We start from the raw sequence: 13986 nt of genomic DNA, 5'->3' as shown, positions 1-13986 counted from the left end.
GGTTGATGCGAATGACCATCCACAAGAACATCTTCTCATAGACGGCCTTACCCAGAGCACCAACATTATTGTAGACCTAGAATAAAAAGACAGTGGCAAATATCACTATGTATAGGGATATTTTTAAATTAATAATTATTCCAATCTTATATACAGTGTATGTATGTCTGTGTGTACACACACACACACACACATATACATACACAAACACATGTATACATGTGTGTGTGTGTGTGTGTGTGTGTGTGTAAGAACGAAAGATGAAGTACAACTAAAAATATAGCGATGCTAATAAAATCTGGAAAAATACACAGGGTAATTATTAAATGAATAAGCTTTGTAGAAACTAAAAATATATCCATAAAATATTAATATAGAACTAGCTCAATCATTTAACATATTTTTAAATCTATCCAGATAGATTTCCATCTTCCCAGTTTTAGTACTATAGATTATTTCAGATCAGTTATATTTAAATAAGGAACTTAAATTCTTGATATCCTATTATTCAGGTGCCTTAGTATATTGAATACAGATAAGAAAGAAAAATAGATTTATCATTATTAATTACATTTTGAATGTTGATATTACAAATATTATAATTCTAAATCCATTCATCTTCCAGGGTGCCAGGGTTTGTGAGAGTTGGTTTAATGTAACATTACCTGTTGGACAGTTTGGCCTTTGGTGACATATTCATTGCCGACCTTGACCCGGGGATAGCACAGAGCTTTCAGAAGATCTGCTGAGTTGAGGTTCATGAGGTAGGCAGCCTTGTCAGCAACTGAGCATAGACAACAAATAGTTTAGGGTTAGAGTTTTTTTTATTATAAACCTCACTGTATTCATGCCGTATGTAATAGTTAAGTAGCGAACATTACAAATCAGACTGGAAAAGGCTTGAAAGAGACTTTTGGTTAGTGTCGGCTGAGTTCTACTTGCCCCATGTTGGAAATGTTCATTCCCTAAAATTATAGCTTCATTTACCCAAAAAGTGACTTTTGAAAAAGAAGAATGTGACAAGAGTATTTACAATAATATTGGTAAAAATAATGAAGATGTCCTCCTTCTTAAATACTAATAAACAGGTCACAGCACAATATTTTATGGTCTGCTATCTACTTCAAATGATCAGTATGACTGTCCTTCTAGAAAATACTAGGGAAGTGTGGGATGTATTTCTGCAAAAGAATGTCCTCATTTGTTCTGATTTATTAAAATGATTTTGCCATAATTTTTTCAAATACCTTCCGTGCCGTCTGGCTCAGCCTGTTCCTCTCTCTGCTTCTGTTTGAACTTCATGTTCCCGTAGTGCATGACGGCTCCTGTCAGCTTGTAAATGGCTGTCTTTTCCTCAGCGGTGAAGCCCAGGATGTCTATGGCTTCCTATTAATTCAATCAATAGAAAGGATTTGGTCTAACTCAGCACTGAGCCAAGTTGAGGGTTCAAACTCACTTGAAATAATTTTGGCAATTACAGTAGTTGTAATTAGATGTCTCTGCTAATGTTCCCCTTGGAACATTACGCCACTCATCATATGCCCAAGTCCCACATGCCCTCAAACATTTAAACCAAATATTATTGTTTGTCTAGTCAAATTACTATTTTATATTCCCAATTCTGCAAATTGCTTACATCAGTTGCCATCAGTTCTTCCTGATCATCAATGCTGGCAACACTGATCTCACCCTGGCTGACAAAATGAAAGTCATATGGGTTGGTAGTAATCAGAAGCATCTCTGCATAAAAATAAGCACAAACATGATTTCATTTTAAACCTTCAGCACAATTTTAATGTTTCATAGTTGAAATAGTCCTCCAAATGAATAGTTCTCTTTACCGATCAGTTCTGGCCTCTTGTTGGACATGATCTGATAAAAGATATGGTAGCTCCTTTCAGCCTTGAGCTGGAAGGTAACTCTGGACTTCTCCAGCAGATCTGATGAAGCAATGAAGTTGAATTAGTTAAGGAAGAGAGGAAACGGTCAAATCAACACACAAAGAAAAACCCCTTACATGTCTCAATGTCTGCAGAAGCCAGTTTGCCAGTGGCACCAAAATGGATTCTGATGAATTTGCCCTGTGGAGAAAATAGTATTGAATTACAAGTTATGTTCAATATATTTATTTAACTGCACAATAGGGTGGTGCAAAGATTTTTCTGTTTAATAGTAGGAGTTTCAGTCTCTGGCTATGGAATGTATGGAATAAAAAAAAAGTATTTTTTTAAACCTAATTTTAAAAAATGAAATAGTTTACCATTATAAAATACAAAAGCTCTAATGTGCCATATGTGAAACTTTATTTTAATAATATTCATGATATGATAATTATTAAAATTTATTAAAAGTGTAAAATGTGAGTGAATTAAAGGGGGGGAAACAGTTGAAGTTTGTCTATGGAGATTTTCAGTCATCCAAGTCATGGTTGTCCCAAAGGTGTTGTTCAAAAGGCAAAAGAAAGAAAGAAAGAAAGAAAGAAAGAAAGAAAGAAAGAAAGAAAGAAAGAAAGAAGAAAGAAAGAAAGAAAGAAAGAAAGAAAGAAAGAAAGAAAGAAAGAAAGAAAGAAAGTCCAGTTGCCTTTTGAATAACCCCTTTATGCAAGTTGAGGTTGAACTGTAGTCAACTGTAGGGACTACAGTTGAGGTTTATTATATGGGAGAAAGACAAAGTAGGTTGATATGATAGTAATGGTTGATAATTCTTGAAGGACTTATTCTTTATTTAATGAGATGAGATGAATGTGAATAGGAAACATTGCAAATGGTAATTGCAATCAAGGAAAAATGAGGTAGCTCAAGCAGAAATCAGCACCCTTCTTTGCTTTTCAAAGACCAGTGTCACATGTTAAGCTGGAAAAGAGGGCTCAACTTCCTTAAACTATTCTTGGATTTCAATGTTCCAAATGGGGCTTGGCTTACAGATAGACCTCTTCATCAGCCTCTATGGGGATGGGGCGGGGGGGGGCGGGCAGGCAAGGAAGGACAGAATGACTGAAGTAGCATTGCATTGTCATGACAGAAGGCCTTCCCCTTTTGTAAACGCATTGTAATCTCATAGACACATCCCAAAGGGATGAAGCTTGCAGTTCAATAACACAACATTGCTTATGTTATTTTGATGCCGCTGCATAGGTTTGATGTGAGGCATTCTTAGCCTGAAAAAAATGCAATAACATTGCATCTCGTCTAGAAAGCTCCACAACACAAGCACAACCTGTTGTGTCTAATTCATTGTCATATTTAGTGGGATGCTAAGAACACTGGCACAAAAAGAATTACACTCTCACACATATTTGAAACTGTAACTTACAAAGCGAGATGAATTGTCATTCCTCACAGTCTTGGCATTTCCAAAAGCTTCCAACAAGGGATTGGCACTGATGATTTGATCTTCAAGGGTGCCCTGTAAAAGTAGCATTAATTAAGTCATCTTTTAAACATAATTAAATTGCAAGAAAGGAATGTATAATCTTCTCCCAAAGTCATACTTCACCTTTAACTTGCCAGTTTGCTGTGGTTCTTCCTTCTTCTTGTCACTAGCTGCAGCAATTGTCGCAAAGTACTGAATGACACGTTTTGTGTTCACAGTCTTTCCAGCACCAGATTCTCCACTGTTGAAACAGAGTAAAAGACCATGCTGTTAGCCAATATATTGTTCTATGAAACTTCTTCTGACTAGAAACATCATTATTGGAAGTGTACTCACGTGATCAGGATTGACTGATTCTCACGATCTAGAAAGCAAAGAAACAAAGAAGTTTGTGTTAATTTTGTGTTATGAATAGAATAGTTAGAATTTTTGTCTCATTCATTTCTGTTATCAATCTTCAGCACAAAATCAGCTAGTTTGCTGACAGTCCTGTGAAGCTTCCAGCACACACGCCACAACTTTTTAGTTCATAGTCTTTCATACAGTTCCTATGTAATTTACACTGTTTCCTTTCAAAGAATACTGTACGTACAATACAATACTGTATACACCCTAATACTGTATATACAGTACAATACTAAATTATAAACATACTAATTTCATCTATTTATTTATTATTTCAATCTCAAATTCATGAATCTGGGTGATTAATAGTGATTAATAAAAGAAAATATAAACGCCTCAAAAAACACACACACACATGCATACATAAACAGTAACTGGAGTAAAAACAGACCTATCAATCATAAGTTAACATGAGCAATGCATGCCCCATTAACTAATCTGCAGGTCTGGTAACAATAATGAAGAATGTCCTAAATATTGTCATAAGGCTAACTGGAATTATGGGGATTTTGGTTCCACTGAAGCTGAGTAACCACAAACAACTGGCCATTGTTATACTTTCTGGAAAGGTTAAAGATTCAGTGTGGAAATTCTAGAAACCATGTTCTTCCTTTCTTTCCCTACCTTATTTTTTCCCCAGAAATTCTTAGCTACTTATCTGCTCACCAGTTAACATGAACTGATACGCATTGTCAGAAATGGAGAAGATGTGAGGAGGGGCCTCTTGTCGCTTTTTCCCCCTGTATGCATTAACCACCTCCGGGTTGTACACTGGCAACCACTTGTAGGGATTGACAGTGACACAGAAGAGACCTGAATAGGTCTGGAAAGAAAAGACAGATTAGTAGTTGTTTGCTTGTGGAAATAAAATATTTGGTTCTGAATTCAATGGTAATGTTCAGATTCTTCTTACGTAAATCATCCAGGCTGCATAGCGCTCTTTGAGGTTATACAGGACAGCAGGTTCATTGAGGTGGGTCATCATGGCCATGTCCTCAATTTTGTCAAATTTGGGCGGGTTCATTGGAAAGATTTGGTCATCTTTAACAGTCACGGACTACAAGAAAACAAAAGATATTTTTGTTCAAATTGAAAGCATATAGCGAATGAGGATAACAAAGCCTTACTTTTCCCTAGTGAGATATTTTTCTACTTACGTCTCCACCTTCTTTCTTAACTGTGACTTTCCCCGCTTCCTTGCTCTGGACAGTCCCTTTGACAAAGGAAACCTTAGGATCCACTACATAGACGGATGTCTTGGCATCAAAGGGTTTGTTTTGATCTTCAATTCTCTCTTTCTCTGACTTGCGGAGAAAGGAGGCAGCAACCCCAAAAACTGCCATCTCACTGTCAGATGACATGACTGCAGCTTAACAGAGAGCACTGGTGAAAAAAGAAACAACTCATATGAAGATCACAACTTTGATGTGCCATTGCATGCAATCTCCTACTTTGCTATCTTTTGAAGAAAAGTCCTTTACTTCCATGAAAAGAAATTCTTATCTACTAACTTTAACTTTTGTACTTTGTTTTTTTTAATATTTATTGCCCTGTACACCGCCCTGAGTCCTTCAGGAGAAGGGCGGTATAAAAATTTAATAAATATAAATATAAATATAATAAGTGAGTAAGCAATTATTGCAAGAATTAGGGAATCAGGGCACGTTATGAAAAAAAAAGTTTGTTTTTTTATTCAATTTCATTGAAAAATGTTCATGTCTGACTGGCACATTTATCCACAGTTTATTAAATTAATCTAATTCTAAATTACCACAAGATGTTCAACCTTCTAGTAACTAAACAGCCTGGATTTACCAAACTGATTAAAATGGGGTTGTTTAGTTTGTGGTTCAGTATATTGGATGAACACAACCACTGATTGTAATGACAAACTGGTTATATATTTCAGAATACAATGCTTGTAAAGCCAATTTGCACAAATACTTCTTCCCCTTATTAAAAATAGTGATGGTCTGCACTTTTCTCTATCATCATTGAAGCCTGGGGAGAAGTTGATGAAACTGTATGCTGGTAGGGAAAAGTAAAAGATCTGAACAGACTTTATGAAAGCAAATGCTAATGAAAAGGGTAAATGCAGAGAAAGTAATGGACGCTCCAGAAGTTGACTAATGACTCAAGGAAACTCTCCTTGCACTTTCCAGCTCTCCCCAAACACATCTCTAATGATACACACCCCACAACCAATTCCTCTGACTTCATTCCTAAGGCTGTAATTTGACAGTGTTGGAATAAGGATTCAAATACTACTTTTATATGGAACTCTTAAAGGTAAAGGTAAAGGTTCCCCTGCACATGCATGCTAGTCGTTTCCAACTCTAGGGGCCGGTGCTCGTCTCCATTTCAAAGCCGAAGAGCCAGCGCTTGTCCGAGGATGTCTCCGTGGTCATGTGGTCGGCATGACTAGATGCCAAAGGTGCATGGAACGCTGTTACCTTCCCACCGTAGTGGTCCCTATTTTTCTACTTGCATTTTTTTACGTCCTTTCGAACTGCTAGGTTGGCAGGAGCTGGGACGAGTAACAGGCGCTCACTCTGCTACGCGGCACTCGGGATTTGACCCGCCAAACCTCTGATCTTCTGATCGACAAGCTCAGCGTGCTAACCCACTGAGCCACCATGTCCCTATGGAACTCTTAGTGACAACTTAAAGCTGTCTCACTCAACATAAGCGTCATGGAGACAAGGGAAGAAATTCTTGTTGTCTAGGCATGATTGTGCTGGGCTTAAGTGCCAGTGAAGACAGCTCTTTAATGATCAGGTTCTTCCCAGCTGACACTTATGTAATCACTATAACTCATCCTTTAAATTTTAAGGGAAACTGCATTACAGTATGTGCATTTTGCATCTAATCCATTCATTGTTTCTTTGGATAAAAAAAATCCTCCTTTTTCCATTAGCTAAAAATATGAAGAGAAAACGGTTTCCTTGTGATTGATAACTTTGAGATGTTTTTGTCAGGAGCCAGTTTCTAAAAACAGCCAAGTTCCCACATTATGCTAAAGCATAAGCCATGGAAACCTAAAACTTGTGTCTCCTTTGGCCTCTAAATTTCAATTCCATTTCTCTGCTTCTCTATTTTTTGTTCATTATAGTTGAGGTTGCAGAAATCCTAACCTCTATTGCTTGATAGGAAGACTTGTATGCTTAGGCTGTATTGGCAATGCAGAAGACCATTGTTATTTTGAGTTTTAGTAGCCTATTGTTTTTCTTCATATTAAGAAATATGTCTAGAAATTTAGAGCTCATTCTTAGCTCTCCAGCACGGTTTTTGTTCTTGCTTGCTGAATAAAGGAGAAGGGATGGGGATCTTTACATAACTTGCAAACCTGTGAAATGTTAGACTTTTCGTTCCAATTTCAGACAATTTGTTCCAATGGTGCCTAGTCAAGACTAGGTTTTACAATCTTATGTCCATGGAAGGGTTATGAAATTATGTTGGAAGTTTCTACACATAACCTGGCACTGGGCACCCTGGAAACTAGATGCCCAGGGGGTGGGGGGATATCTCTGCTGTTGTCATTAAGGAGCTCCTGAGACTTATAAGAGATTTAGATATCATCTTTTTATGTCATGCTTTTAAATCTGCTTACTACAGTTAAATAATAAAGCTGAAAATCTTTTTGTTTACTGGTGTGCTCATCTGTGGATCCAAAAGAACCAGTTGGATACCTGATCACCACCCTGGATCTTGGCAAAACATAGGCCTACGATTAGGTTCAAACTCTCCATTTCTGTGAAATAAAGCAGCTTTAAAGCTAGACCGACAAATTCAGCTGAGAAATTTTAGTCAATCTGAAGTAAAGAAACAAAACACAACAAAACCAAAAATGGACATTACTTCAGCTATATTTTTTAAGACTCTGTCAAAAGCAAAAGGTCATTATAAATCCATGAGACAACTGGCCAAATATGTACATTCAAAGAGATTCCATTATTGGTGTTTTTTTTAGTTACCACTCTTCGTCTTTTTGTGAGAATAAGCCAGTTTTCAGAATCCTGTCAACTGCTTAGTGGAGCAGGAAACACTCATAAAGCTTCTCTAACAGATGTCAAGACCAAACACTAGTAAAAGATCAGACCTTACTACCTGAGCAAAATCTGTACAAAAGGCATCTTGCATGGCATTAATGAGGAAGCCTCAAAACTGTCTGCTCAGCTCAGTACTCAGAAAACAAAATCATTGAATCCCCAGTTGCTCAAGAGCGAGTGTAAACACCATCTTACCTCCCAATGAAGAGGATTGGTGGAATTCAGGCTCAGCACTGGCCAATGCTGCAAAACAAAAGATCAGTCTCTTCTTACTGACGATTTGAGTTTTGTTTTTTAAGCCTTTCAGCTACAAGCCACCGATTAGAACTGAATGAATGGACTTGAGGTCCCCCTGATCCAAGTAAATCCTCTCTCTTTAACAGCAAGGCATAAGAATGAACCAGTATGAATGGAATGTATGGGTGCTTCACCCATTCAGACCTTACCACAGCTGCCCAGCACTTACCTACTACTATCTTAAGAAGGACAAGGCAGGTTTGGTCCTTGAAATGCTTTTATACTGTTGGATGAACATAAGAGCCATTCCATGCCCTCCCCACCACCATTCTTCACTGGAGGCATTTTTGGCTAACCTTTTCCAGTAAAGCATTGTTTGGCAAACTTGACTAAAGACATAATTGTCATTTGACATGGCTGGATATAATTAGAAATATTTGATGTCTCTCATACTGTGTTAGTAAATGCCCTATAAATAATGTCACCAAGGATCCAAAGGAGAGAATCTGGACTATTCAAGAAAGCCAGAGCATGGGATAAGTGCCTCTTAAGTTCCATTGCTTATGGCATCCTAAACACAGATTTTGGTCCAATATCCTGTTAAGGTCATCAGGCAACAAAAAACAGATTCTTCATTGGGAAGTACATATGAGAAAATATTTGGAAAATTAATCTCAGGTCTCAAAAATTATTTTAGAAAGTGATAAATATTTTATTATTATTATAAGTATTTCTGGAATTTCTCTTCTAATACCTTGGCAGAGTAAGTGTTCCATCTTAAGACTGGTTTATAAGGCCATTTGATGCAGAAGCAATTTATAGTAATTTTATGATGTATGCGTAATGCAGTAGAAGATAACATTTTGCATGCATGAAGCTCATCACCATGTTAAAAACGCATACTTCAAGTATATTGTTCTGATTATCCCTCTTAATATATTAAAATATAAACATTTGGGTTCTGTGATTGCATGTTAAATTTACTATCTCACTAAAGGTTAAAAGAAGCACATATTTTAGAAGTTTGTACTTACATAGTAAGATATCTTATGTACAGAAGAAGTTGGATGCTAAAACACAACTATGCATCTACCATTAAGAAATATTTATGTGGGACTGTGTTGGCACACACTTATTGTGCAGTCCTTGGTGCTCTCTGAGCTTGGTTGTTTTCTTGCAGACTAGATAACAGCTAGATAACATACAGTGCTAGAAAGGAATGGGGTTTGCTCTCTCTTTATACAGTATACAGTGGCTTGCCTTATGGTGGTGAGAGAGTTGTTTTCTTCTTGATAGTTCCTTGATTAGGCTATTATTTACAGTTTGATTGTTTGTCTGAGTTGATAGTCCCTTCATTATTTACTGCTTGATTGTCAGATTGGTATTAATCCTGGTGTTAATCTCTCCTTATCTTGTTGTTGATTGCTGGTGAGGAGGTATGTCGGTCTTTATGATACCTTTTCAGTTTTTTTTATTCTCTCTAACACTGCCATACATCAAAAATATCTCAGAAGCAAACAATAGTTTATTAAAACTACATGACATCGTAGCACACAAACCATTTAAAGCTCTGCAAAACATGATAGTAAACCAAAAGATCCAATAGCCCCAGAAAAAAAACAGAAGTCATCTACAATATACAGTGTAAGAACTCTAGTAGCCAATAAACATAGATAGGCAGAAGCCTAGCAGAACATTTATAATTTGTTGTTAGTTGCGAAGTCATGTCTGACCCATCGCGACCCCATGGACAATGTTCCTCCAGGCCTTCCTGTCCTCTACCATCTTCTGGAGTCCATTTAAGCTCACACCTACTGCTTCAGTGACTCCATCCAGCCACCTCATTCGCTGTCGTCCCCTTCTTTTATTGCCCTCAATCTTTCCCAGCATTAGGCTCTTCTCCAGTGAGTCCTTCCTTCTCATTAGGTGGCCAAAGTATTTGAGTTTTAGCTTCAGGATCTGGCCTTCTAAAGAGCAGTCAGGGTTGATTTCCTCTAGGAATGACCAGTTTGATCGCCTTGCAGTCCAAGGGACTTGCAGGAGTTTTCTCCAGCACCATAGTTCAAAGGCCTCAATTCTTTGGCGCTCAGCCTTTCTTATGGTCTAACTTTCACAGCCATACATTGCAACTGGGAAGACCATAGCCTTGACTATACGCACTTTTGTTGGCAGGGTGATGTCTCTGCTTTTTAGTGTGCTCTCTAGATTTGCCATGGCTTTCCTCCCCAGGAGCAAGCATCTTTTAATTTCTTGGCTGCAGTCCCCATCTGCGGTGATCTTGGAGCCCAGGAAAATAAAATCTGTCACTACCTCCATTTCTTCCCCATCTATTTGCCAGGAATTGAGAGGGGCAGATGCCATGATCTTGGTTTTCTTAATGTTAAGTTTTAAGCCTACTTTTGCACTCTCCTTCTTCACCCGCAACAAGAGGCTCTTTATTTCTTCTTCACTTTCTGCCATTAGAGTGGTATCATCTGCATATCTTAGGTTGTTGATATTTCTTCTGGCAATCTTAATTACAACTTTTGATTCATCTAGCCCTGCCTTTCTCATGATGTGCTCTGCATATAAGTTAAATAGGCAAGGCGACAGTATACACCCTTGCCGGACTCCTTTCCCAATTTTGAACCAATCAGTGGTTCCGTGTCCAGTTCTCACTGTTGCTTCTTGACCTGCATATAGGTTTCTCAAGAGACAAATAAGATGGTCTGGTACTCCCATCTCTTTAAGAACTTGCCACAGTTTGTTGTGATCCACACAATTAAATGCTTTAGCATAATCAATGAAGCAGAAGTAGATGTTTTTCTGGAATTCCCTAGCTTTCTCCATGATCCAGCATATGTTGGCAATTTGATCTCTAGTTCCTCTGCCTCTTCGAAATCCTGCCTGTACTTCTAGTAGTTCTCGATCCACATGCTGCTGGAGTCTAGCTTGTAGGATTTTAAGCATAACTTTACTAGCATGTGAAATGAGTGCAATGGTGCAATAGTTTGAACATTCTTTGGCACTGCCTTTCTTTGGAATTGGAATGTAAACTGATCTTTTCCAATCCTGTGGCCACTATTGAGTTTTCCAGATTTGCTGGCAAATTGAGTGTAGCACTTTTACTGCATTGTCTTTTAAGATTTTGAATAGCTCAGCTGGAATACTGTCACCTCCACTAGCTTTGTTGCTGCTCAGCTTTCCTAAGGCCCACTTCACTTCACATTCTAGGATGTCTGGCTTGAGGTCAGTGACCACCTCATCGTGGTTATCAGGGACGTTAAGCTCATTCTTGTATAGTTCTTCTGTGTAATTTTTCTTGAAGAGATCTCTGGTCCTCCCTATTCTTTTCTTTTCTTCTATTTCTTTGCACTGTTCATTTAAGAAGGCATTCTTATCTCTTCTAGCTATTCTCTGGAATTCTGCATTCAATTGGGTGTATCTTTCTTTTTCTCCCTTGCCTTTCGCTTCCCTCCTATCTTCAGCTATTTGCAAAGCTTCCTCAGACAGCCATTTTGCTTTCTTGCATTTCTTTTTCTTTGGGATGGTTTTAACTGCTACCTCTTGTACAATGTTGCGAACGTCTGTACATAGTTCTTCAGGCACTCTGTCTATCAGATCTAATTCCTTAAAAATCTATTTGTCACCTCTATTATATATTCATCAGGGATATGATTTAGTTCATACCTGAGTGGCCTAGTGCTTTTCCCTACTTTCTTCAGTTTAACCCTAAATTTTACAATGAGAAGCTCATGGTCTGAGCCACAGTCAGCTCCTGGTCTTTTTTTTACTGACTGTATAGAGCTTCTCCATCTTTGGCTGCAGAGCACATAGTCAATCTGATTTATGTGTTGACCATCTGGTGATGTCCATGTGTATATCCGTCTGTTGGGTTGTTGAAAAAGAGTGTTTGCTATGACCATTGTATTCTCTTGACAAAATTCTGTCAGCCTGTGCCCTGCTTCATTTTGTACTCCAAGGCCAAACTTGCTTGTTATTCCAGTTATCTTTTGGCTTCCTACTTTAGCATTCCAATCCCCCATGATGATAAGGACATCATTTTTTGGTGTTAGTTCTATAAGGTGCTGTAGGGTTTCATAGAACCAGTCAATTTCATCCTCTTCAGCACCTGTGGTTGGGGCATAGACTTGTACTACTGTGATATTGAATGGCTTGCCTTGGATTCGAACTGATATCATTCTGTTATTTTGGGGATTGTATCCCAGTATTGCTTTTCCTACTTTTTTATTGACTATTTATTTATTTATTTATTTTATTTATTAGTTTTTATAAACCGCCCTTCTCCCGAGGGACTATGAAGGCTACTCCATTTCATCTGAGGAATTCTTGCCCACAGTAGTATACCTGATGGTCATCTGAATTAAATTCACCCTTTCCTGTCCATTTTAGTTCGCTGATACCTAAGATGTCGATGTTCAGTCATCTCTTGTTTGACCACATCCAGCTTTCCTTGATTCATAGATATTACATTCCAGGTTCCTATGGAGAAAAAATCTTTACAGCATTGGACTTCCCTTTCACCACCAGATACATCCACAGCTGAGCGTCCTTTTGGCTTTGGCCCAGTCGTTTCATTCTTTCTGGCGCTACTAGTACTAGCCCTCTGCTCTTCCCCAGTAGCATATTGGACGCCTTCTGACCTGAGGGGCTCATCTTCCAGTGTCATATCTTTTTTTCTTTTGGTACTTTCCATGGGGTTTTCATGGCAGAGATACTGGAGTGGGTTGCCATTTCCTTCTCCAGTGCATCACATTTTGTCAGAAATCTCTGCTATGACCTGTCTGTCTTGGGTGGCTCTGCACGGCATAGCTCATAGCTTCATTGAATTACGTAAGCCCCTTTGCCACAACAAGGCAGTAATCCATGAACAGGAACTTTAATAATAATAATAATAATAATAATAATAATAATAATAATAATAATAATAATAATAATAATAATAATAATAACAACAACAACAGCAGCAACAACAGCAGCAACAACAACAACAACAACAACAACAACAACAATAATAATAAGAAGAAGAAGAAGAAGAAGAAGAAGAAGAAGAAGAAGAAGAAGAAGAAGAAGAAGAAGAAGAAGTCTCATAGTCATTCTATCCATCTCTGCGCATCTAGTATTTTTTTAATTATTTCTTCATCTGATGGTATTCCTTCATTTTTCCAGTATTGCGCAAATATAATTCTTGCCGCTGTTGTGACATGGAAAATCAAATATATGCTTTGTTTGTTAGTCTTTTCTTGCATTATACCTAATAAAAAAAGTTCAGGTTTAAAATCTACATGTTCTCCCAACATCTTTTCTAGCCAGGCATGTATTTTTTTCCAATAACTCTTTACTTTGTCACAAGTCCACCAAACATGACAATAAATGCCTGCCTTATGTTTACATTTCCAACATCTATCTGACATGTTTTTGAACATTTTTGCTAGTCTTGCTGGTGGCAAATGGCATCTATAAAACATTTTATGTAAATTTTCTTTGTAGGAAGTTGACTTTGTCAGTTTGTAATTTCTTTCCCATAAATTTTGCCATTTTTCTAATTCTATATTGTATCCAAAAAGTTTTGCCCATCTCGTCATTGTTTCTTTAACTTGTTCACTTTCCATTTTCAAAGTTAATAGAAAATTATACATTTTCTTAATTAGTTTCTCACCAGAAGTTAACAATGTCTTATCAAACACAGTTTGTTCCTTATAAAATCCATACAATTTAACATCTTTATCATATCTAGATTGCATTTGTAAATATGCCCACCATGATAAATTGATACCCTGATTTTCCATTTCTTGTTTAGATTTTAAATTCCCTTCAGAGTTTAGAATATCTCTATATGTCCAGATTTTTACAAAGTTCACCAAATTTGGGTGTACAAATGCTTCCATTGTTGACAACCACCCTGGAATTTTCAAATATATTT

The 13986-nt window shown here is 37.5% G+C and overlaps 1 protein-coding gene across 1 annotated transcript in view; it reads right to left on the bottom strand.

The window, feature by feature from the left end:
* LOC310635450 (myosin heavy chain, skeletal muscle, adult) overlaps window positions 1-5138 on the bottom strand; it is a gene marked incomplete at its 5' end in the record, with an annotated part of 20339 nt that extends 15201 nt beyond the window's left edge. The window contains 12 exons of the mRNA XM_083354405.1: window positions 1-76; window positions 666-784; window positions 1248-1386; window positions 1637-1740; window positions 1842-1940; window positions 2018-2081; window positions 3313-3405; window positions 3496-3613; window positions 3709-3736; window positions 4444-4600; window positions 4691-4834; window positions 4935-5138. The exon at window positions 1-76 is cut by the window's left edge and continues 74 nt beyond it. Of these exons, the coding sequence (XP_083210531.1) occupies window positions 1-76; window positions 666-784; window positions 1248-1386; window positions 1637-1740; window positions 1842-1940; window positions 2018-2081; window positions 3313-3405; window positions 3496-3613; window positions 3709-3736; window positions 4444-4600; window positions 4691-4834; window positions 4935-5138 (1345 nt within the window). The remainder of the gene's footprint in view (window positions 77-665; window positions 785-1247; window positions 1387-1636; window positions 1741-1841; window positions 1941-2017; window positions 2082-3312; window positions 3406-3495; window positions 3614-3708; window positions 3737-4443; window positions 4601-4690; window positions 4835-4934) is intronic.
* Window positions 5139-13986: the final 8848 nt, after the last annotated feature.

Source organism: Vipera ursinii (genome assembly GCF_947247035.1).
Source record: "Vipera ursinii genome assembly, chromosome: 2".
Classification (NCBI taxonomy): Eukaryota; Metazoa; Chordata; class Lepidosauria; order Squamata; family Viperidae; genus Vipera; species Vipera ursinii.
This window is presented reverse-complemented; position numbering and strand designations above follow the sequence as displayed.